A 25665-nucleotide genomic window follows, 5' to 3' on the forward strand; every position below is an offset into this window, starting at 1 on the left:
AAACCCTATTGCTGTCAATTATAAAATTTAATGCTCTCTTATTTCAATATCTTCGCTGGCTCTCCCTTCTCCTAAATCCAGTCCCTCTCCTTATCACCATAATTGGTGCTAACATCATCAGCTGCCATTGCATAAAAAATTCTAGTATCGAGCATGCGGGTTTTGCTCCTTTCCCTCTACAGTTACCATGTTTTATATCTCTAAATTCTAATTATTCGACTTTTAGGCCTTGTTTCATAGTCACCACTGGGTCATGAAATTACCCTAAAATCAGATGCAGAAGAGTGTTAATTATTAATTTGGTTTGTTTAGGTCCGTGCCATTTATTTCAGAAGGCAAGGATTGTCCCAGTGTTTTCGGGCTTATATAATTTATTTACTGAGAATTTGTCTTGTGATCAAGAACTCTTGATCCAGGTGTCAGCCATTCTGTTGTTTGTGCATATTCTGGTATGGGTTGACACAGTTGGGAGAGGAATGCAATCCTCTGAACTCATATCATATATATTGCCAAAATATTATACCTGATATGATTGGATGGGTAGCTAATTCAATAGTTAACACATTTTTTCCCAACGTGATAAGCATTATGCTTTAGTGTGTTTAGTAGCTCTAGCATATATGTGCAATCACTTCAAAGATCAAATAATCTGTACAAGGTTTTTGGACAAATTTTGTTCATAGTATCAGCTGTGGCTACAAGGGGTGTATTGTGTCTCGGATTCCTCTTTTACCGATATTGAAATAAACAATACGATGTAATAATTTAATCTGATTTGTCAAGCACAAATGTCGTGCCTGTGTTTCTTTGTATTGTTCCTGTCCATGGTTTTTGGACCAATTTTGTTCATAGTATCAGTGGTACTGGTGACTACATAAGCTTTATTGTCTCAGATGCTTCTTTACCTATACTGAAATAAATTATATAATGTATTAATTTAATCTGATTCCTCAAAGCACCAATGCAGTGACTATGTTGTTTCTTTCATGGTTCTATTTCCAAACACACAACGAGAATAGACTCTTTATTGTTCATCATCCACCATGTATACACCAAGAATCAGGATTCACTAACAGGTTAAGGTATAAATTAAGAGTATTGTGGCATTTTCATTCAGTCTGTTATATCATCCCAGCTTTTTATCTTTCATTAAATTAAGGAAATTTTATATAGATCAGAAAACACAGTCGAACATCTTTTCAGTTGAATAGAAACCTAAATAATTACATACATCGGTACGTGAATAAAAAAATATGAAGAGTAGGTTTGATCCTATGCATGCAATGGCATAAATATCTATCTTTACTTATATCTATTTACACTGGAACAACCTTTTCTCATAATCAAAATGTTTAATAACTCTAGTTTCAAATTTACAGAATGATTTTCTATTTCTGTTTTTATTATCAAGTTGATTTTATAATTTGCAGTTCACTTTAAACTAACCGTAATATACTTATTTTCAATATATTTTACCAATATTTTTCAAAATATTTTACCAGTATTTATCAATGTAAAAACTAGATGAAAAACTTAAACATTAGAGTTTCTGTCTCTGTTATTTAGATGTTATTTTAAGAAAAGTATCGAGTATTACCTGAGCTCCAACACCAGTAGCTTCTAACTGCACTGAAATTCCCATGTCGTAAGATAATTCTGAATCAGGATTAAATGCAAATTTTCTCCCATTTTTGGAGTTTTCTATGACATGTTTCAAAACCGAAGCATACATTATATGCTCTGAAAAGCAGTCCTCCTCTGTAGTATCCCAGGGCTTTTCATGGCTCTGCATTGTCAAATGAAGCATCTTCAAAACGGTGTCAGAATTCTCAATACAAGCTGCACCACGGCTTGAGCAGAACATGTAAGTGCCAACAGGTCTATAAGGGCTTCTCTGTGTGATCCTGTCCGACCACTTTTGAGAATCAAACACATAGCTTGGAGTATACTGCAGGACATTATTAAGAAGAATCCGGCAAGCGTCTTGAATAGAAGAATATGGGACTTTGCCATCCCAATAGGGAAAAATAGCAGTCAAAGGCGCAGAAATTGCCTCAATCGGTGCAAGGAGCATCCGAGGAACAATGTCATGCTTGGAAACCACATGACAAAAGTTGCCTCCCCAATTCTCACGGCCAACTGCTTCAACAAGTCTTTCATCTCCGACCAGAGGGCAACCAAATGTGATACAAAAGGAAGAGATTTGCCTTATCCTCTTTTCCAGGAACCACAGTGTAGCCAAGGTTGCAACTGCCCCTCCTAAGGAATGACCCACAAATATAATGGATTTGAGTTTTCTTTGTCTGGAGTCAGTAGAAGCCTGTAACTGATCGATCTGGAATACATCAACACAATGTTACTTTTCCCTTTGAATTTCAATAATTTCATCTATAATAACAGAAGTAAACCCTCTTGTTGTGAAATCGAGTTTACTTTTGACAGGTGCATTTAGATAAATCACTTTACCTTTGCTTGGAAATCTGTTTTCTCCATAATATCCAGGAACAACTTAAGAGCTCCCTGATGGACTTGGGCTGGTTTATCATCGTAACCCTTGAGGCAATCCAAGAATACCTGGTTGTTTGTTTCTATAGTCCCCTCTCCATCGATGAAACTTTCAATTCTGAGAAATGATGGGAAGGCAACATATGTAACGCCTCCATGCTCCTTCAGACTAAAACTCTCTGAATTATTTGCACGACCTGACTCTTCCCAAGCATTCAACGGTATTTCGCATGAAGCCAGAAAAGCTGCAGTCTCCTGACCAACAGTCAACCTGCAACAACAAATGAGTAAATTAGCACCGTAAGGGAAACCGAGTATGGATCCCTCAAAATTTGGAATTCTGTGCATACAATTTTGCACATTTTTATGAATCAGGAGATAGGGATGCCTTCATTATCTGAGATGAAGATCAAAAAATGTGACAATGAAAAACACTATATAAGATTACATATACAACCTGGGCTTCTAAACAGGATAACTGAGGTGTCTATCACACTGAAACCACTTAGCTTGCCAATTACTGCAGATCAAGAACCAGATTATTGCATCTGCCATTACTGGACAGGAATAACTCACAATACTAATACCAAAGCTGTCCTCCCCTGCCTACACCTCAGGAAGATTAATACCCATACTATTCAAGGGGAAAGCCTCCTAAAGCTTAGTGGGGAAATGATGGACCTAGAGCCTGCAATAGATGAATGGGTAATTTTACAATGAAAAAACACTATATAAGATTAAATATACAAACTGAGCTTCTAAACAGGATAACTGAGGTGTCTATCACACTGAAATCACTTAGCTTGCCAAAAACTACAGATCAACAACCAGATTATTGCATCTGCCATGACTGGACAGGATCAAACTCCCATTACTATACCACAGCTGTCTTCCCCTGCCTACACCTCAGGAAGATTAATACCCGTACTGTTCAAGGGGGAAAGCCTCCTAAAGTTGGCTGGTAAATGATGGGCCTAGAGCCTGCAATAGATGGATGGGTAATTTAAAATGAAAAAACACTATATAAGATTACATATACAAACTGGGCTTCTAAACAGGATCACTGAGGTGTCTATCAAACTGAAACCACTTAGCTTGCCAAAAACTGCAGATCAACAACCAGATTATTGCATCTGCCATTACTGGACAAGATCAAACTCCCATTACTAATACCACAAGTGTTCTCCCCTGCCTACACCTCAGGAAGATTAATACCCATACTGTTCAAGGGGGAAAGCCTCCTAATTATAAAATCAACCTAATAATTTGTAGACGATGTTTTTGATATAGGGCAAGAGAAACACAGAGCTATAACTCTCTGTTTTTTAGGTACCTATGTTTGATTCTAGACTTGGGAAACACAGAGCACTGTCTGTTTATTAGGCACTTGTGTTTTTCATTGTCACTAGGGAAGCCTGCACTGCCTACCTATGTGTGTCAGAGAGGTTTTAGCTTTTTCGAACATAGACTTTGTTCAGAGCATTTTTAATGTGGCATTGTTAAATCTATTTTGAGGTGTAATAACGGTATTTCACAGAGATGAGAAACTTTTTCAATTTACTCTCCAAGCCAGCGAAGCTCAGAGCTTTAATGAAAATTGATGCTTATAATATCATCATCCACCTTCTTGTTACCTCTTTGTTACGATGTATGATGTTTCATATTGGCCTGGTGAATATAAAACGATGGTTTTATTAGGAAAATACAATTCATTGAGAAGAAGGTGATTATAAATGTCAGAACAAAATCTCAACATAGAAATATTCCAAGATTACTTATAACATCAAATGTATGAATAATAATAAGAAGAATAAGAAAAAGATAACTTGTAACATTACATGAACAATAACCATAAAATATTACACTAAATAATGTGATGGAATATAATAAGAAAAAGATGATGTTTTTGGTTTTTATTGAGAAGAATCTGTTGGTCTCTTACTTCTTACTTTTTGGTGACATGGAGTTAATTTCAACTACTACCACTATAACCTAACAACTACTATTATTATGATTTTTAAATCCTACTTGCAAGCACAGATGAAAACTTCTTACGTCACATAAATATCAATTACAATATGATTTGAACAGAGATTACACTGTAAGGTTTACATAGCAATACACCAAAACAGTGAAAAACAACATTAAAGTGAAAAAATTGATTAATGCTAATAGACAATTTTTCTCCTTTTTCCATCCATGTTGATGTTTGTACCCAATTGAAAAAGAGAAATATTTGTTATTTTTCTCATATTTGTTATCCTGTGGGCAGAGAGTGAGTCTTTTCTTAAAAAACAAACTCCCAAATTAAGTGAAATGTATATGTGGGATTCTGAAGCAGGAAAGGAGATGGGCCAGGATGGATATGGACAAAATATTTGTGAACTGGACAAAGGATGAGACAAAAACTTTAATCATAGATGACACATGCATTTGTTTCTAGTTGGATAGGGGACAGCCTTACCTTTCAGCATCTCAAATGTGTAAAGTCGTGCATTTTTCAAAAGCCATAGACGCCGCATATAACGCTACTACTACGCAGCACCCACCACCACCACAATACCTGGGTGGTGCGTTCGCTTTATCCACGAAAATGACCGACTACTAACTAAAGACGACACTACACAGAAGATTCCATTGGCCTGTGTTCGAAACGCCTTAACAGTTATATCCACATTAAGTTAACAGTTATATCCATCGAATAAATCATGTAAGGCTGATTAAATTTACATATTTGCGGTTATTTAATTGGATGGAATGATTGTTATCTTTCCATGTGGATTTAAATCTTTACCAAAGACATGTTGAGCTTTGAAGCATCTTTGTTTTATTATAAAGTTGACTTAAATGTGGGCCAGAGCCAATTTATCTATTCATCAGAGTTTTATTTGATACAGTGATTAACAATATTTTGGATTTTCTTGATTGTGGTTATTTAATTTGGTGGAATGATTGTTATCATTGTTATCTTTTCCATCTAGGTTTAAGTCTCCACCAATGACAGGTTGAGTTTTGATATTTTGATGATTTTTGTTATAATGTGTTCAAGTATAATTGTAGGCTGACCGGTGGTTGGGTGAAATGATTGTTATCTTTCTCATCCAGGTTCAAATCTTCAGCTTTGATATCTTGATGAATATTATTGTAATGGCTTACAGCCCCAGAGAAACACTCTTGAGTATAACTATGAGCTGGCTGGTGGTTCAGATCTATGTAAATACCATGTTTAGCTTTGATATATTAATAAATATTGTTATAATAAATTAACATGTAAGAAAAACATTGTGAACTACTTAATATCAGCAATCTCACTCTTTCCTTAAACTATAAAAGAGGTTCATTTTTTTTGAAGAGGTTAATATCAACAATCTCACTTTTTCCTTCAACTATAAAAGATGTTCAATTTGTTTCAAGAGGTTCATTTCTTTTTTGTTTGATAAAAAAGAAATGTTTCACATTGCTGTCATAACAATGTTTCAATGCCCTAATACTGTTTCTTTTTGTCTAAGGCCCAAGACCCAGAGACAACTGGCAGGTGTGAAAGTTTGCCCCCTTACTCACCACCAGCAGGTTATTCCAGTTGGGGCATGTTTTTCCTTGAATAAGAGTGATACATTAACTGTTAACAACCAAAGATAGTTGTCCTCACTGCTGGTTTGACAACTGAATTATGATAGGTTTTTCCACCTTGTTAAAATAACACACAATATTTCATAATTTTATTCGATGAAAGTTGATCGTAAATCATGAGCAAAGTAATGAAGTTCCAAGGTTGGTCGTAAATCATGAGAAAAGTAATGAAGTTCCAGGGGATTCGAAGATCATTCACTGCATTAAAATGTGAGAGTTACATGGTCCAGCTAGCCAGCCAGCGTTACCAAAGGATAATGGAATATTTCATCAAATTGATCAAGAAAAAGCACGGAAAGGATATTAGTAAGGATAACATAAATGAAATAAGACATTCAATGTGTTCCTTGTAATATAGATATAAACAAAACATCTAAAGAAAAGTAATTGCACAATGATCCACTCCAAGAAAACAAGGTTTTCCACAAACCAATTAACTCTTCTAGAAAAATTCAACAATTCCAGTTTAATAATCCTATCGGCCTCTCTTTGTACCTTTTGGGACAATTGCTAGTAACTAATACGTTAATAAATCGGTTTTGTTAATAAATCGGTTTTAGTTAATAAATCGGTTTCTGTTACGTACCAAACTTTACCCTAACGACCTCACTAAACCCGTCCTGCCCGCGGATATCCGCGTTTGATGCAGAGGAGGGCGGGGGTGTTGAGGATGGCGCAGTGGAGTTGCTGCAGAGGAGGGCGGCAGACCTGCAGAGAAGGGAGAAGGGTTTCGACGAGGGCCGCAGAGGACGAGGCGACTTTCTTCGCTGCATGAGGGCCGCGTAGGCCGTTTTTCCTGCAGATCGTTTTTGCCCTCGCCCTCTGCCTATTATGGTGGTAGTTATGAGGTTTTATATATATTTGGGTCACTGTTATCTTAAATTTTACTTTATCTTTGCTGTTCGTGAAAACCTGCAGGTGTATGGAGGATTGATTCTACTCTGCGTAAGGAGAAAGCCCTACAAGATTTTTCGGGTATGCATTATTATTATCTCATGTGAGAGGTTCCTCTGGATATTTTGCTCATGTGCATAATCGATTTTTTAAACTACTGTTATCTGAAATACATGTTACTTCACTGTCTCATGTGAGAGATAACTCTAGATATCTTGCTCATAGACAAAATGGGTGTGTGAAACTGTTGCTATATGTGCAATACTTGTTAATTTTTGTCTCATGAACTTTGGTTCATTACTGTGCATAGATCAGTGGTTGCATATTACATTTACTATTTGCTTAACAACTGTGTATGTTTCATTTTTTGCGTCAAAAGCAGCAAATCGTCTCCCAAGTCCACCATTTGAGACAATGCCCCTTTTAGAGCTGCAAACCAACCTCAAGAAGCATTCCTGTTCTCAAATGTGGTCTTCTCCTGTGCTGAGACTCGAGAGTCTGTAGGAGTTTTCTTCCTTGTTCATGGGCCTTCTCTATATCTGTTGTTTCTATAATTTTGGTTCGTTTCCTTTTGGTTTTCTTCTAATCTAACTGGGTCTTATTTTCGTCCTCTCAACTTTTTGGATCCCACAGCAGGCCATCTATGGAAAATCTATTATGGCTCTGAATGTCCTTCCACTTGTTGTACCTTTCTTGTGTAGCCTGTCATTAGACGGCCTGCATCTTGGCAGAGTCTGCATTTGAAGATTGTACTTCCATAGTCATCTGGCTGGGTTGATTGAGATCCTTTCAAATCTAGGTCAACCCTATGAGGCATACCTTTGTTGACAGTTCTACACATGTTCAGGTACAATTGAAGATTTTACTCTCCTCGTTGGTCTATAATACCTGAGATAAACATTGGTAAAAAATTACTTGAATCTTGCAAGGGGTACCAACCAATAGTAAAGGGTACATGCGTGAGGCATTGAACCATTAAGCATAATTTCATTGTAAGTATCTCTCATTCGTTCATAGTTGAATTAGGTGCTAACCAACCAAATCCAAAATATTGAAATCCTCTTAAGCCACTTGTAACATCTATTTCCTGCAAGTTTTATCTGTTTTATACTTCCATTGAGTGTACTTTCGTTACAGAAACCCTTTTTGTCATTTCCACTGAGTGTGAATTGTTTAAAAACTTAGAATTGTTTAGATACTTTTTGGGTCATGAAATCGGTTTCATCAATAATCTGAGCCAGACCAAACAGTTCCTTCTTTTATATGCATTATGTATATTAGATCCCCTGCCTTAACACTCTAATCTGTAGGTTTTGTCTCACTACTTGTTGACACAGACCATCCTGTGGTCAAATCATGTTAAAACATGGACAGTGAAGAAAGTCAAGATATGTATTTCCAGTTCCACAAAATGGGGGATATTTCAAGCTCACAAAAGCTTTTTCTCTCTGACCCTCAAGAGAATAGCCCCACTTTAATGACGACTGATATGACATTTTCTAAAAGGGCAGCAACATAATTGTATTCTGCATTTATTATTATATAGCTCAGGAATCTTGCTTTTCATTTATCCAGGCTATTAAAAGTCTTGATTGGCCCTAGATTGTATGCCTGTGGGCCAGAAAGCTGCATGAATTTGTACTATGTTTTCATTCTGAGTAGTTTCTAGGTTTCCAAGAGTGCCTTTTTTGGAAAAGTTTTCCTAGCATCAGATGGACATTACACATGAATGCTCAGTAGAGTCCCCACCTTGTTAGAGAAGGTCCACTCTGCCATGAATTGTACATTAGCCACAGAGCAGATACAGAGTCTTATAATTTTGATTCAAAATTAATTCCCAATTGAATTGATTCAGTTATATATATGCTTTCTTGATTATTTAAACTTTATTCCTATTTGATTGGCAATTTATCTTTACTGCTGTTAGAGGATGCTGTCTATTCTGCTAAAACAAAACCACCAACCAGACATCGCTTTTTGATCCTTGTTTGAATCGATTTTTGTATCCACTTTCCACTGTCGAGGATTTGGCAAAGGGATCTTATGCTTTCTTGATTATTTCAACTTTATTCCCGTTTGATTGGCAATTTAACTTTACTGCTCTTAGAGGATGCTTTCTATTCTGCTAAAACAAAACCACCAACCAGACTTTGCTTTTTGATCCTTGTTTGAATCGATTTTTGTATCCACTTTTCATTGTCGAGGATTTGGCAAAGGGATCTTGATCTTCTGTGGTCTTCTTCATTTCATTTTTTCCCAAATTCGGCTGTGGTTGGTTTTCTTCTCCTGGTTCCTGATCTCAATTGTGGTCTTCTTCTGTGCTGAGACTTGTTTTTAGTGATTTGTTCATATGGTTTCTCTAAATTCAGACTTCTGTCAGTGATTCGTTCCGTTGCCATGATAGTCAGAAATAATGATGAATAATGCAATAATTGGTTTGTATCTTATTGTCAAGTTCAAAGATTAGAAAAGGAAAACTAAAACAAGGGAGCCTATGTTGAACAACAAATAAATTGCATATTGTTTATGCTTTTAAGGGTCCTATCTGAAGCAAATGGCACTGGAAAATATTGTCTACTATACATTTGCATGAGTTTCTACAACAACTTAGATTTGTACATTGATTTATCATGATTCGGTGGCTTGCTTCTATCCCAAACGTTACATTGGAATGTCATGATGTCATCCTTGATTGGCTAGAGAATTGGAATTTCCAAAGCACATTCAGTGGACACCACATCGAGCTGAGATATGTCCGAGGGTAATGTCGATTGATGGTTGATTGAAATGCATCAATTAGAAGTATATTCGCTTAGCCTAATAAGGATTTTTAGAAGAATAAAGTAGAACTGTGTTCTCATTAATTTTTTCATAGCTACTTAAGATTTTTTAAAAGCATAATCCTTCATTTAGTATCATGATAAGATCGTCTTCTAAGGTTAGCTGTGAACTGGTGAGAGTTTACCACAACTAGCTAGGGGTTGATTTTCGTTCATTCTTGTCTGGTTTCTACTTGAGAATCCTTCATGCAACACATCCCCACTCCCATGCAAGGGAAAAAATTGGGTAGTTTCTGTCCCCAACAAAAAGAAAATTGGGTAGCTTCTTTCCCCAACAAAAAGAATTGATGCTTTACGTTCTCTAAAAAGGTTAGGATTTATCCGTACCAGTTGGGAAAATTTGGGGACGTGGCCTTTCACACTTAATGGGGTTAACATTGTATCTTAACACTCTAATCTGTAGGTTTTTAAATTGTATTTTAAATCTCTGGTCTATACTTTGTACTGAAGGGGAATCATTCTAACTTAACCAATGTAGTATTTCATCGATGGACCATGATAGAGAATCCTCTGCCATCAATTGTACATTAGCCACAGAGCAGATACAGAGTCTTATAATTTTGATTCAAAATTAATTCCCAATTGAATTGATTTACTTATATATATGCTTTCTTGATTATTTAAACTTTATTCCTGTTTGATTGGCAATTTAACTTTATTGGTGTTAGAGGATGCTGTCTATTCTGCTACAACAAAACCATCAACCAGACATTGCTTTTTTCTCCTTGTTTGAATCGATTTTTGTATCCACTTTCCATTGTCGAGGATTTGGCAAAGGGATCTTGATGTTCTGTGGTCTTCTTCATTTCATTTTTTCACAAATTCGGTTGTGGTTGGTTTTCTTCTCCTGGTTCTTGATCTCAATTGTGGTCTTCTCCTGTGCTGAGACTCGAGAGTATGTAGGAGTTTTCTTCCTTCTTCATGGGCCTTCTCTGCAGCTGTTGTTTCCATAATTTTGGTTCCTCTCCTTTTGGTTGTCTTCTAAACGAATCGGGTCTTATTTTCGTCCTCTCAACTTTTTGGATCCCACAGTAGGCCATCTATGGAAGATCTATTATGGCTCTGAATGTCCTTCCACTTGCTGTACCTTTCTTGTGCAGGCATTCATTAGACGGCTTGCATCTTGGCAGAGTTTGCATTTGAAGATTGTACTTCCATAGTCATCTGGCTGGGTTCATTGAGATCCTTTCAAATTTAGGTCAACCCTATGAGGCATACCTTTGTTGACAGTTCTACATATGTTCAGGTGCAATTGAAGATTTAGAGATCTATTATGGCTCTGAATGTCCTTCCCCTTGCTTTTTGCTCCTTGTTTGAATCGATTTTTGTACCCACTATCGATGATTTGGCAAAGGGATCTTATGCTTTCTTGATTATTTAAACTTTATTCCTATTTGATTGGAAATTTAACTTTACTGCTGTTAGAGGATGTTGTCTATTCTGCTAAAACAAAACCACCAACCAAACATTGCTTTTTTCTCCTTGTTTGAATTGATTTTTGTATCCACTTTTCACTATCGAGGATTTGGCAAAGGGATCTTGATGTACTGTGGTCTTCTTCATTTCATTTTTTCACAAATTCGGCTGTGGTTGGTTTTCTTCTCCTGGTTCCTGATCTCAATTGTGGTCTTCTCCTATGCTGAGACTCGAGAGTCTGTAGGAGTTTTCTTCCTTCCTCATGGGCCTTCTCTATAGTTGTTGTTTCTATAATTTTGGTTCCTTTCCTTTTGGTTGTCTTCTAAACTAACTAGGTATTATTTTCATCCTCTCAACTTTTTGGATCCCACAGCAGGCCATCTATGGAAGATCTATTATGGCTCTGAATGTCCTTCCACTTGTTGTACCTTTCTTGTGCAGCCAGTCATTAGACAACCTACATCTTGGAAGAGTCTGCATTTGAAGATTGTACTTCCATAGTCATCTGGCTGGGTTCATTGAGATCCTTTCAAATTTAGGTCAACCCTATGAGGCATTCCTTTGTTGACAGTTCTACACATGTTCAGGTGCAATTGAAGATTTTACTCTCCTCGTTGGTCTTATGAAATTTTATAAATTGACCTAAGAAATATCTGAACTCTTCCATAAGAACTACTCTTTTACATTACCCCATAAAGAAAGGAGAAATAGAACGTCAAGGTCTCACATTCACAACAATTTCAAGAGTACCTTCTCTACAAGATCTCCGGATTAGCCCCGCATTCAGTTTCGACTGTTACAGTAAAATGAAGGACAACAAAAACATTGCTCGCAGAAAACACATAGAAGAAGTTCTCTGTTCAATGCCGCCTCCAGATAATCTGCTCCAACCCATATTTTAACATCACCAAAAGGTTTCATCCATTTATTTACCTCATTCTATTTCATAACATACTTTTCATATATTTCAACAACAACCAAATTTAATCAACATTAATAATTAAGCAAATATTAGAATGTCTTTATATTATCTATACATCTCATTCTAACATTTTCTTTGTTTTGCAATAGGACATATGGACTCAGAAATAGCATACCTAAGCAACTACAAGTAGAATGGCAAGCAAAAAATATGCGTCTCCAACTATGCATAAATCTCCAATGGTGTTCAGTATGCCATTATTCACCATGCATCTTCCACTAAGGAAATATTTGAATGTCTTTATATTATCTATACATCTCATTCTAACATTTTCTTTGTTTTGCAATAGGACATATAGACTCAGAAATAGCATACCTAAGCAACTACAAGTAGAATGGCAAGCAAAAAATATGCGTCTCCAACTACGCATAAATCTCCAATGGTATTCAGTATGCCATTATTCACCATGCATCTTCCACTAACAATATATAAATCCCCATGGCAAAGGTAACTTCATTTCCATTCATTCCAAATTCATTTTAACACAACTCACCTGCAAAGTATTACTAATAAATTTCCACAACTGATTTACATATTACTAATTCTAACAAAATAAATATTTTGCAGGTCCATTACTGCTTCTTCAGGTCTTCGATGCCTCCGACATGTTTTGATACAACTTCAAATATGGAATGACAAGCACAATGCTCTTTAGAATATTATATTGCTTCTCGAACCTCTTTTGTTACAATTCACTATTTGTATTTTCCATTTGAAACTTAAAAAAGGAAGTTTCAAGATCAAATACCATTTTGATAGTTTATGTCTTCACAACCAATTCATTGTCAATGGGTTTTAACATATTTTGTTAACAAAATCAATTGATTTTAATGAATATAATACATGTTAATATATCTTCATATTAATTTAATTTCCCATTTGAATAATTATTTCTTAAATAACCCTATCCAAATCAATATGGATACCCGGTTGTTGTTCACGTGAATTCATTCGTTTACCTTCACATTCAACTACGCAATTTTTACCAAATACAAACAAAGGTCTCTAAACAAGTTCAATGGATATTTATGCCTACTTGCATTCCATTTCGTAGCCACTTTAACCCCCAAAAACGGTTTTTGGCATGGCTTCCTCAAATTAAAACTCAGAATCATCGACCCTTGCTTTCAAAAAAGCCCACAAAAGCCCATTCACATTTCAATATTCTTCCACACACTATGCCTTGCGGCGTTTCCTTTGAAACATTAGGTGCAAATGCTAGTTATGCATCTTGGGACTTCTACTTAATGTTTGAAGCCTGATGACCAACATGTTTTCATACATGGATTATGAATGTTTGTAAAACTATTATGTTAATGTTTATGATTCATGTTTGATTTCACCAGTACTAAGGTAGTTGAACTATTTCATATATTTTATTTCTTATCTTATTTAGAATGTGTTGTAATGGTTGTAATGATCATCACATCTTTGTGGACTATTATGCTAGATGTTAGATGAAAAATTCCTTTTTACACGTGTCTTTATCGGAGTGTTACTATTACCTTTCTCTTAGAGGCTCACTTTCTCTCCCCTCTTTAGTAGAAGAAACCTTGTTGCACTTGCAACCAAACATTCACCAAGCACACTTGCTTTCTTTTCAAAGGCACATATGTGATTCTCTCTCTTGCTGACAGCTAAATCCAAGGTAGATCTTTAAGTAGATGGAAATCGGTATGTATTCTGAATGGGGCTCCTATACCAAATGGTGCGAGGTGTGATTGGAACCAGATATTAGGGAGACCCCTTTAAATGTTGGAAGGTTCAACCTTGTCAACATTTCTAGCTCTAGAAGGAGGGAAACCCAATTTGTATGTCTGATAACTCCACCCACCCACACCATACATCTTCTGGACAAGGCATAAACATTTCCAGCACCTCTCCGACTCATATTCCTAAAGTAAGAGGATCTTCTCAGCCCAACCAAGAACAAACTTGCAAAGTTTCTTATGAGCACATCCAAGAAATTTAGCCTATAACCCATCACTTTGTGAAGGCTATTGGATTAATTCCTGGAGCACACAATCTTCCTTATTTTCCAAATAATAAAGAAGCAACTCCTACAAGGATAATGGTTTCTACAATGGAAGATTTGGTTTTCGCTACCCTTTAAGAGTTAGAGGAATTTGGAGAAAACTCAAAAAAACTAGAGCAGCCCCTGTCTTACAACGAGGGGGATGGGGACAACATTGTGCTCTCAGATGATACTTTCAACAGGTTTGGTGGTCATGGAGAATATTCCCCATATTATGAAGAAAAGGAGGATCATAGAGACAAGAAAATTGAGGACCAACATATGGATTTGATGTCTCAGACCCCACTTTCTCTCCAGGGTGCTTTACATAAGATGCCAAGACACTCGAAAAAGTTGTTAATGAAATATGAACCTGACAAGGCAACCAAAGCGGAAGACCATTTGGATAAATTTTATCTACACCCTAAAATACTCAAGGTACATTATGAAAATGTTTCATGTAGACTCTTTCCTTGTACGTTAGACGGTAGAGGAGTTGTTTGATACCATAGTCTTCCTGCAAATTCAATTCAGAATTGGAAGGGGTTTAAAAAGTTGTTTCTAGAAACGTTCATTGATGCCAAAAGCCCAACCATGTTATTAAAGGAGTTAGTGAATCTAAATATGGAATAGAAAGAAAAGGTTAAACATTTTAATCATAGGTTCAATTGCATATTGAAGAAATTTCCCACATATACAAAACTTCATGACTCCATCACAATTGATTATTACACTTTTGCCTTTCCAACAAGCATTGCACAGTTCACGAAGAGAGCTACGAAAGAAACTTTGACACAAAATTTTAAGGAATCCATTGTTGTTGAGAAGGAATTGCATGCAATTGGAGTCATTGTCGATGATGAATCATCTAAATAATCCAAGGAGATAGGAAAAAGGTCTCAGGCCTCTTTGAGAAAGGCCAAGGATAAAGAACCTATTGATCTAGAAAGCTTGACCCAAACTATCAAGAATTTGTCGAATTAGTTGAAATAATTAAAAACAGGACAAGTGAGACAACTGTGAGCAACAATCCCCCCAAGTTTAACTTGTTAAGAAGGACTAAAAATAACAACAATAACAACAGTAGTCATCCGGCTAAGTCTACACAAAGCTCAAACGTCATTCTTAATGTCGAAAGCATAGGCATGGACCAATACTTTTATTTTCATCAATAATATCATTCAAAAAATACATGTCCATAGTGGAATCACAACATGAATGCTATGGTTGTGCATATTATTGACTCAGTACTTTCAGATGAGTAGAGTGAGAAAACTAAAGAAAAGGAAGAATCTAATGCGGCTGAAGAGACTGTGGGTATCAGACACACAATAAATACTTTTAAATGTGTTTTCACTATTGAGAAGAAAAACACTGAAGAACCACCACTAAATGAGGCCCTGGCTCAGAAGCAAAACCATTGATACAAGTTGAGAAGTCAGGGACATGTTCATGAACAAGAGCTGACGAGGAAAAAATTGAAGGAACATTTGTTAAGAAAAATGATACCGTGCATCAAGCAAGCTCAGAACAAGTCTAGAGATGTTATGACAACAAACAACACTTTCACCAACACTAAAAGCAACTCTACCATTCTGAAAGTGGAAAACAAGGTTACCCGTCCTGACACTTCAACAATGCATGTTGCATTAGATTATAACATAGTGGAAGATATGAAGAAAGATCAAACAAATATTTTAATTTTTGAGTTTACAAGGATAACAAACCAATGAGAACTGCTTATCCAAGCCCTTGCCTTGTCCCCATCAGGTGGTAATGCTTCTTCTTCTTTGAAGGTCTCTGGTAAGTCTTTTGGTCCCCTGAAATCAGTTGTAAATGTCATAACATTATAGGCCAATACTCTTTGCCCTCCATTTTTATTGACTTTTGAGATTTTCAATCACAATGTTCACAAATTTTTAGTTGATTCTGGTGCATCTGTAAATATAATGCCATTATCTATTGTCAAGAAAATAAATTCCAAATGGGATAAGGCTGATGCATAAATTATTCAGTTGGACAGGTCTCTTGTCTAAGCTATTGGTGAACTTAGAAATGTTCTTATTCATCTATCATCTGATCACCAAGTTCACCAATGTATAAACATGTTGATTATGGAAATCCCAGAAGATTATGGCATATTGATAAGTAGATACTGGTCTAGCAAACTACAGGGGTATTTTGCTATCGATTGGTTGTATTTATGGCTTCTATATAGGGGCAAGAATAACCAAATCTTAGTTGAATCAAAACCTTACATGAAACACACTGTTACACCTTTCGAAGGGAAAAATAAACCTATTTCTTCCGTGGACCTAATTTTCAGGAACTTCTTTTTGGAAATTGACCTTGGGTGGTACCTTGCACAGCCATCACCCATTCCACCAAATACATAGATGGAACTCCTTCCTTTTTCTCCAGCTGTATGTAATAGTAGCAATACCAATATTAGTAGAAATAATAATACAAGAAATAGCTTAGTAGCTTGCAATTTTTGGACTCTTTATTTTTATGGCTCTAAGAAGAAGGATGGTTTTAGATACAGGTGTGTTCTTATAAACCCATATAACAAGAAAAATATACTTTCATGTTGTCTGAAGTTCGAGTGCATGAATAATACTGTAGAATATGAATGTGGAAGAAAGATATAGACCTGAAGGTATAGCTCCTAAAGGTAATTGGTGACTCAGAGGTAGTCACTTGTCAGGTACAAGATACTATACATTGAGTTTCACCTCATCTTAAAAACTACCAGCATGAGGTATGGTGTTTGAAATAATTTTAAAGCTTTCAATATTGTTTCTCTTCTAAGAGTTAGAAATGCGGAAATAGATGCATTAACAAATGTTGCTGCTAGGATGTCACCATTGAAAAATGTTTTCTCTATTAAAATTTTACATAAATAATTTGTACCTAAAAATATTACTAATTTATGTGTTTCAATGACGACCAACATATACTACACTTTATGGCAAATGATAAAGTATTCAAAAAGGTCATCATAGACGAGGATGAGCATGAGAAAACTTTACAGGAAGCATCCAAAGCACCGAAAGGAAACACTATTCCAAAAAGTGTGGTGTCCCTGGAGAAATTATATGACTTGCAGGAGGACCTACAAACACAAAGAATCAGAGTTCGAAGCTCACGTACGAACAAGTTAACCTTATAACCCCACATGATCTGAAATATGTGAACCTCGATACCTATTATTCCCCGTAGGAATGATAAGTGTTTATCTTCCTATTCAAGAAATATCGAGACATGCTCACATGGACATACAAATATTTAAAGACTTATGACACTCGTATCAACAAGCACGTAATTTCTATAAAAGAAGGGGTGAAATAATTCCAGTAGAAACTACAGAAATTTCATCCAACACAGGAACCCCTCAGCCAAAAATAATTGAGAAAGTTGTTGGATGCCCAGATCATCTTTAAAGTTAGACATGCCACGCGTGTTTCCAACTTGGTCCCAGTTAAAGAAGTCTAGTGAAATACGTTTATGTGTTGATTTCAAGAATCTTAACTAAGATGTTAACAAAGATAACTATCTAGTGCCATCCATGGAGTAGATAGTCTAGATAGTATTTGGGTCTGAAATGTTTTCACTATTAGATGTATTTTCAGGTTATAATCAAGTGCTAGTAACGGAACCAGACAAATTAAAAACTACATTCTGAATTAAATGGGGAACATTCACTTTCAAGAGAATGGCATTCATACTAATCAATATCGGTGCAAATTTTCAGAGAGTGATGGGCATCACCTTTCATGGCCTTATAGGTCAAAGTGTTGTTGTTTATTTATATGATGTTACTATGTTTTCAAAGAAAATATCAGATCATGTACATCATCTAAAGAAAATATTTGAGTAGTTTCGGAAGTATGGGATTTCCCTAAATCCCAAGAACAATTTCTTCGGTGTGTCTGAAGGGATTATACTAGGGCACATCATAGCAAAGAGCGGTATTAAGATTGATCCTGAGAGGGTCAAGGCTATCAGACAAATCCCATTTCCAGTGGACAAGAAAGCCATGCAGTCTTTCTTAGGGAAAATTAATTTCGTCCAAAAATTCATTTCTGATTATGCTCAAATAGTCAAACCTATACAAGTGATGATCAAGAAAGATGCAAGATACAGATGGGATAAACGGGAGAAATACGCTTTTGCTCAGATCAAGCAGGATATCGATGATGCACTCGCACTATTCAGTCCATGCTATGGCAAGGATTTGTTGCTCTATACATTTTCTTCGTATTTATCAATTGTGGGAGCGTTAAATTAAAAGGACAATGAAGGAAATGAAAAGCCTATTTATTTTATGAGTGCTAGTCTACAGGGGCCATAATTAAACTACCTTGCCATTAATAAACAAGAATATGTGGTATATAAGGTAGTTAAGTATTTTTGGCCCTATTTACTCAAATCTCATATAAATGTATTTTTACCTCATCTAGCAGTGAGAACACTGCTTGTACAATAAGAGTTGGGTAAGAAAAGGGTTACCTAGATGAATTTTCCTCAAGAATATGACTTCAAATTCAAACTAGTTCATACCATAAAGCGTCATGGCCTATGTAGACTAGCAATCAAAGCTAAGGATTCCCCTGAACAAGAATTTTCAAGATGGGAGCAAGTGATAGAGATGTACAACATTGATCACATTCCTTAGTCCACGTCTATAGTGCCCTGGCATGTAGACTTACGACAATTCTTGGAGCATGGAACCTTGCCCTCGCACTTATCGAATAAACAAAAGAGGGTGATTCATTTAAAGGCTCTATCATATCAATTAGTCCATGGAGTGATTTTTTAAAAGCACCACAATGGATTTCTCCTAAGGTTCAATGAACCACAAGATATATAGAAGGTTCTTAAGGACTTACACGATGGATTGGCAGGTGGCCAATATGCCTGCGACACCACAACACAAAAATTTATGATGCATGGTTATTATTGGCCCACTCTCTTAAAATATATGCATGCCTATGTTTGCAAGTGCCAATCTTGTCAAAATTTTATAGTTGTGATCAAAGGTCAGCCGCGTCAATGCTTCTAGTAGCAATTGAAGAATCATTCCAATAGTGGGGTCTTGATGTTATCAGAGAGATTTTCCCACACTTGTCAAAGTAGCACTACTAAATCCTTACAACCACAAATTACTTCACCTAGTGGTTAGAGGTAGTTCCTCTTAGACAGGTAAATGACCAGGGAGTCATTCATTTTTTTGCAATAGAACATCATAACTAGGTTTAGCGTTCCTATGTCATTTGTCTTTGATAATGCAACTTATTTTTCATCATTAAGACTTTAGAAATTTTCATTGGAGAATGGGATTGTTTTAAAACATGCATCTAATTATTATCCCCGAGGAAATTGTCTGGTTGAATAAAAAATAAAGATCTTATTTGCATAATTAAGAAGAACATTTTATCTAAACAAAAGAACTGACATACTACTTTGACTAGTGCACTTTGGGCTGACGTCTGTGTAACTCCAAGACCTTCCCTGAAAACCTCGCCATACTTTCTAGTGTATGGTAAGGGAGCTATCTTTCCTACGGACCTATATCCCCCAGCCTTGCAGCTCTCCCAAGAGTCAAAAGGCAAACCTTTCCTATTGGTTTAGAGCAGGATAGACACTTTACTCAAACTTGAGGAAGAGAAGTTCAAATCCAAATACTGATTTGTTGTAGATTAAAACTCTATAAGGCATTGGTTTGATATAAAATCCATAGGGGAAAATAGCTTTGATGTGGGTGACCTAGTTCTAAAATGGGATAAACCCCATGAAGACAAAGGTAAACACACTAAGTTACAACCATTATGGATTGGACCATTCACAATCGAAGAGAGGCTCAGCCATAATGTCTTCAAGCTGAAATATTTGGATAGGAGGATTAACCCCCTTCCATAAATGGTTGTTTCACTAGCAATTATGAGATGCATTTCATGTACATATTGTTTTACACTTCCTTTTTTTCTTTTATTTGAGCCTGTTGTGTGTCCATTGTGTAATCATGTCATGTCGTGTCTTATTGTTGGTCATTGTACATAAATAAGAATTGTGTGTAAAGTGCATGGCTGGAATACTTTGTAGTGAAATCAAAGAGAAGTGTGATAAATGAAATGCTTGGCTTACTATTTATTCTATTTCTTTGTTTTGGAAAATGCTATAGGTTGAGGTAAGTTCAGTTGGAAAATATGATTCGTCCAATAGGAGAACCTTGAGTGAACCTATTGGATCTACACTTATGATAACACCTGAACTGTTCCACTTGGTATATGTTTACTTGTGTGTTAACACTTGTCCAATTTAGTAAAGAAGGGATAAGGGAAAAATATAAAGAGAGAAAACCTAAATCAAAGGTCTTAAAATACTTATCTAAAGGGGAAACCTCCTCTTCTCTCAATAAGTTGGGATACCTCTTCCTTTGGTTGAAAATAATAAGTATTGATGCACAGTTTTATTCAATAGATAAATAAAGGGTCAAAGAAGAGAAAGGTTGCTTACACAGGGAGGTGAAGCAAGCGACTTCACCAGGGTACTTTCCAGGCTTGTTGGCAGTGAAGCAATGTTTGTGCTTCTGAAGTTACTCCACTAGGGCCTTGTCTAGGTCTACTGATAGTGAAACAACACCAGATATAAAAACTCTATACTCTAAAAATATAAACTTTCCGAGAACATTATCCTTTCCTAGATTGAATCGATTGTGATATGGTGTACCTTTGTGTGGGTTCAACTAAGTAGAGAAAAGAGGAGATTCTAAATATGAAGCAAGGTCGAAAGGGGGAACTTGGGGTAATCAATACTTCTTAAAGGTTTGGTACTTAACTAAAGTTTATTCCTATATAAAGAAATTTAAGTCTTCCTAGTGTGTTTCCAAATGTTGTCGTTGCTACAACACCCTCCAAAATTTCAGTACATTCAAATTTTGGAGCCTACCTCATTATCGTATCAAGTGTCACCTTAGTTGCCAAGTGTAGTTTTGTCTTATTTTATATGTATTAAGTGTTATTGGGTGTTCTCAAGTGTTTTTGCATTATCTAGAACATATATATATGAATTTCATGGTCATAACACCTTTGTTGTTGTAAAAGGAAACTTCTGGGTTGCAATCCCACACACTTCACTGTTTATATTTGGGGAGTGTGCATAAAGTGGCTTTTCGACATATATTCATTATTGATTAGTCTTGTCTAATTTTATTGGTGAGTTAGCATGTTTCACATATGGTTCTATGTCTAGAACGCATCTTGCTAACCCCTTAACCAATCATCCAGATGTAGACAAATTTCGGTTGCAAAACGAGGCCAATAAGGCTAAGAGCACATGAGCGCACTCCAAAGCCTTGATGGGAGACCCTTCGTTGTTTAGAAGTGCACCCTCCTCCCTCCTTGAGAGCTAGACCCACACTAAAAGAATGAATTCCCTTTCTTGTTCTAAATTGCGCCCTCCAAAAATAACTAAGTCTTCTTTGAGCACAATATTTCAACTCGAAGAAGTATGCTCTCCTTGAGTGCACTAGCACACCCTGAAGACTTGAAGCTCAATACTTTAGTCTTCCCCTATGCACCATGCACTGTCATAAACTACTTGGGCACATTGTTTCATCATAAACTACTTGGGCCCTTTCTGAGGCCTCTTAAGCGCATGAGCGCACCCTGAAGGCATGAAAACTCAACCTTTAGCTTTGGAGAGTGTGCCTTGCGCCTCCCTCTCTCCCTTTAGCGCATAGGGAACTTGGGAGGCTTAAAGATTTCCCCTTCATCCTTCAGACTTGTGACGTGCACCCTTCCTTTAATTCCTTCTTGTTTTGGGTGCATTAGCAAATATCGAAGCCTCAAAGCTCCTTCTCCCTAGTCCTTCAACCTTTTAGAGTGCGCCCTTGTGCCCCGAAGCTTCTGTGACTGTTTTAATTGCAACGAAAAGGAATTAACAAGAAAATTTTCATAAAACATGGTAGAGTAGGATATTTCCAAACTGATAGATGCTTGTGATGAGTGATTGTAGAAATAGGAATTCCAAGTACCTCATGGCAAGAACACACGAGGAAGATCAGGAAAAGAGGATAAAAAGAGAAAGCGTGAAAAGAACTAAGAACACTTGAAGCTTGATGATCAAAGAAGCCTAAAGACTCCAATATTGAATACTCTTTGGATGATGGAAACACTATGATTAGAAGATGAATAAAGAATAGATGCAATGGAATCTATGTCACCACTCAAGTAAATCCATGTCATTAGTCACTGTCAGTCCAGTCATCCAAGATAGCGACGTGTCTAGTTTCATCATATGATGTTGTGGAAGTCAATATGTAATATTGTAATCATTTTAAAAGACACAAAATTAGAAGTCCAAGACTTACGTATGAACTCAAGAGTCATGGAAGTCCAAAGGACATGTAATTCTAGAAAACATATGTAATTCCAAAAGTCATTTGGAACTCCAAAGGTCATAAAAGTCCAAATGTCACTAGAAATGAGAAAGTCAAGAGTCATAAGGATATGGAAGGTCACTCCTCAAGTTATAACTAGCTCCTAATTTCTCATGGAAATGACTTTTAACCTTAGATTCTCCCATAAGGCATAAGAGAGACAAGTTAGTACTTTTGGGGAGCAAGTAGTGGCTCCAACGTTCCACTATTCAAGAAAGTCATGTTTGTTGTATTTATGCATCTTGGGACTTTTACTTAATATTTGAAGCCTAATGGCCAACACATTTTCATACATGGATTATGAATGTTTGTAAGACTATTTTGTGAATATTTAAGATTCATGTTTACTTACACTAGTACTGAGGTAGTTGAGCTATCCTTATCTTATTGAGAATGCGATGTAATGGTTGTCACGATCGTCACATCTTTGTCGACTATTTTGATGGACGTTAGATGGAACATTCCTATTTACGTTTGTCTTTCTTTGGGTGGTACTATTACCTCTCTCATAGAGGCTCACTTTATCTCCCCTCTGCAATAGAAGAACCTTGATGCACCTCCAACTGAACATTCACCGAGTACACTTTCTTTCTTTTTGAAGGCACATATGTGATTCTCTCTCTAGCTAACATCTAAATCCAAGGAAAATCTTTAAGTAGATGACAGAAGAGTCGTATTCTAGATGGGTCGCCTATACCAAATGCTATGAGGTCTAATTGGGACCACAGATCAAGGAGACCCCTTTGAATGTTGGCAGGTCCAACATTTTCAACAGAACCCTTACCTAGAGAAGAGTTACTTAAAATATGCATACCTTTGCTTCCATACAACCATATAGCCATCTTTTCTTGAATGAGCTTGCTTCTGATATCTATCGAATATTGTTTTATTCTCTTAAAAGTAGAAAAATTTTAATTATGCCTTTTATATTGAAACTCAACCATCAACATTCCTTTATCCTTCAAGAATATGGAATATATACTAGTTATAATGCTTCTTCTAAGAACCTTCTTAGATGGTGGTTCTTATTAGATTTCTATGATCCCTCTTTTCAAGATGATTACCTCTAACATGATGTTAGAAAATGCTTGGATGAAAAATAATGGTACCAAATGTCTCATTCTTGAAAGCTAGATGATCCCTACCAAAGCAACTTGATCATGTAGACGCTAATTTCTTGACAATCATATGCTTCTTTTTATGATGCCATGCTTTTAGAAAAAAACAAGACTCCTCTAATGATGCAGTAATGCATGCTACTCTATTTTATAATTAATAAAAGAAAGAAACATTGCATAAATGACCTGATAGAGATGGATCTTCCTTTAATATTAAATATCCTTTGGATCTTCTCCTTTCAGCTTCTTGTCAGGTTCTCCTTTTACTTGAATTATGTGACATTCACTTCCTTTATTTTTTCTCTTATTCTTGTTTGGACAATCCATATTAAAGTGTCCATACTCATAGCATACAAAGTAGTGAATCATGGACATATCTAGATTTCCATTAGGCTTTCCAAACTTCCCTTTCTTCTTCTTCTTGGACCTTGCAATAAAGGCTTGAGACTTATCATTTGATTCAGTGTCATCCTTTTCATTTATCCTAGTTTCTTATAAGATACATTGAGCCCATAACTCATCAAAAGGAGTAGTATCCCATTTCGAGTAGGTAATAGTTAAAAAACTTCTCCAATCAAACGGTAGAGAATTTAATACACACTAGTCATTTTAGAATCAGAAACAACTTCCCCAAGCCCTTACATCTAGTCTCTTATTTGTGAGATATTAATAAGATAAATGGCCATATATTCGTCGTTTGATTTCCTTATTTTATATAATTGATTACTCAAGGATATATTTTGACCTGATGTACTTATAAAGTAAAATTTTACCAAATTATCATACATAGACTTGGATTTCTTCAAATCAACAACAAAGGGAAGAGGATGAGCCTTAATAGATTCAAGAATAATTGTTTGTGATCTCACTTCTCCCTTCTTGTATTTTTCTAACTCTTGAGTCATCTCTTTGGCTGTACAACAATTTCACCAAGAACATATTCTCTCACTTCATTTTCTATGAGTGCCAAGTCAATCCTCTTTTTCCATGCTAGGAAGCTTGCTGATCCAAAAATCTTGTTGTTATTCTTTCAAAATGTAGACATATGATCTATAAATTGAGACACAGAAGATAATATGACACTTACTTGTAAACCAAGATTTCTCCCCTTCGATGATGTTTCCAACTGTCTTGATGCTTTCAAGACCTTTAAAGAGACTTCAAATATGCCTTAGAATGATGAACTCTAGGATGCCTTCAATAATAGTGTCTTCAAACAATTTCAACGTGGATGATAATCCCAAGATTCTTTTATGCTTCTCTTTCTTCAAGATGATGAATTATAGAGCCGTCAATAAGAGATTATCCTTCCTTCCTTCAATGAGAGCTTGATCTTCTTGAGATGATGAGGCATTCAATGATATAGTAATTGTTATAGCATGTTTCAACACTCCTGTAGACCAAATGCTCTTATATGGCTTGGGAAGCTCCTTTTCCCTTGCATACTTGAGTTGACCTTAAAAAAAGTGTTTTTCAAAATCCACATGCAACTCTTCCCACTAGACAAGCATGTACATATGCAATTATTATAAACTATATCTACAGACAACATTTTCAATTTGCAAAAATAAATAAAAGATTTATTTTTAGGCGGGGTTTACGGGTTTCACCAAAAATGCACCTACAGGAGCCCATGGCTTAAATTAAATAACCAATTTGAGGTGGTATATATACACTCCTTGGGTAGGATTAATGGATATCATATGAGGTATCAATGTTATACATAAATTCCCCCAGATCAAGTCTGTATTTTCCTGTGCCTCCTTTGGGCATTGATGTGTGTTGCAATATTGCAGATGTGTGGTTGGTTGGAATTGTTGTCA

General features: G+C 36.1%; 1 protein-coding gene across 1 annotated transcript; it reads right to left on the reverse strand.

The window, feature by feature from the left end:
* Positions 1–71: 71 nt before the first annotated feature.
* LOC149147919 (protein EDS1-like) lies at positions 72–3107 on the reverse strand. The gene is made up of 3 exons (XM_089442006.1): positions 2467–3107; positions 1598–2335; positions 72–176 (listed from the first exon to the last, which is right to left on the reverse strand). The coding sequence occupies exons 1-3, from the start codon at positions 2851–2853 to the stop codon at positions 72–74; spliced, it is 1230 nt and encodes a 409-aa protein (XP_089298132.1). The 5' UTR covers positions 2854–3107.
* Positions 3108–25665: the final 22558 nt, after the last annotated feature.

The sequence above is a fragment of the Pinus tabuliformis genome, chromosome 9 (genome assembly GCF_031772625.1).
Source record: "Pinus tabuliformis cultivar Carrire ecotype Pingquan chromosome 9, CPIR1, whole genome shotgun sequence".
Lineage (NCBI taxonomy): Eukaryota > Viridiplantae > Streptophyta > Pinopsida > Pinales > Pinaceae > Pinus > Pinus tabuliformis.

Coding starts and splice junctions, on each gene's coding strand:
- LOC149147919 (XM_089442006.1), bottom strand. CDS start 2,853: ATGCACAGAATTCCAAATTTTGAGGGATCCATACTCGGTTTCCCTTAC. Junction 2,336..2,466: donor AAACAGATTTCCAAGCAAAG/GTAAAGTGATTT, acceptor GATGTATTCCAG/ATCGATCAGTTACAGGCTTC. Junction 177..1,597: donor CTACTGGTGTTGGAGCTCAG/GTAATACTCGAT, acceptor TGGTAACTGTAG/AGGGAAAGGAGCAAAACCCG.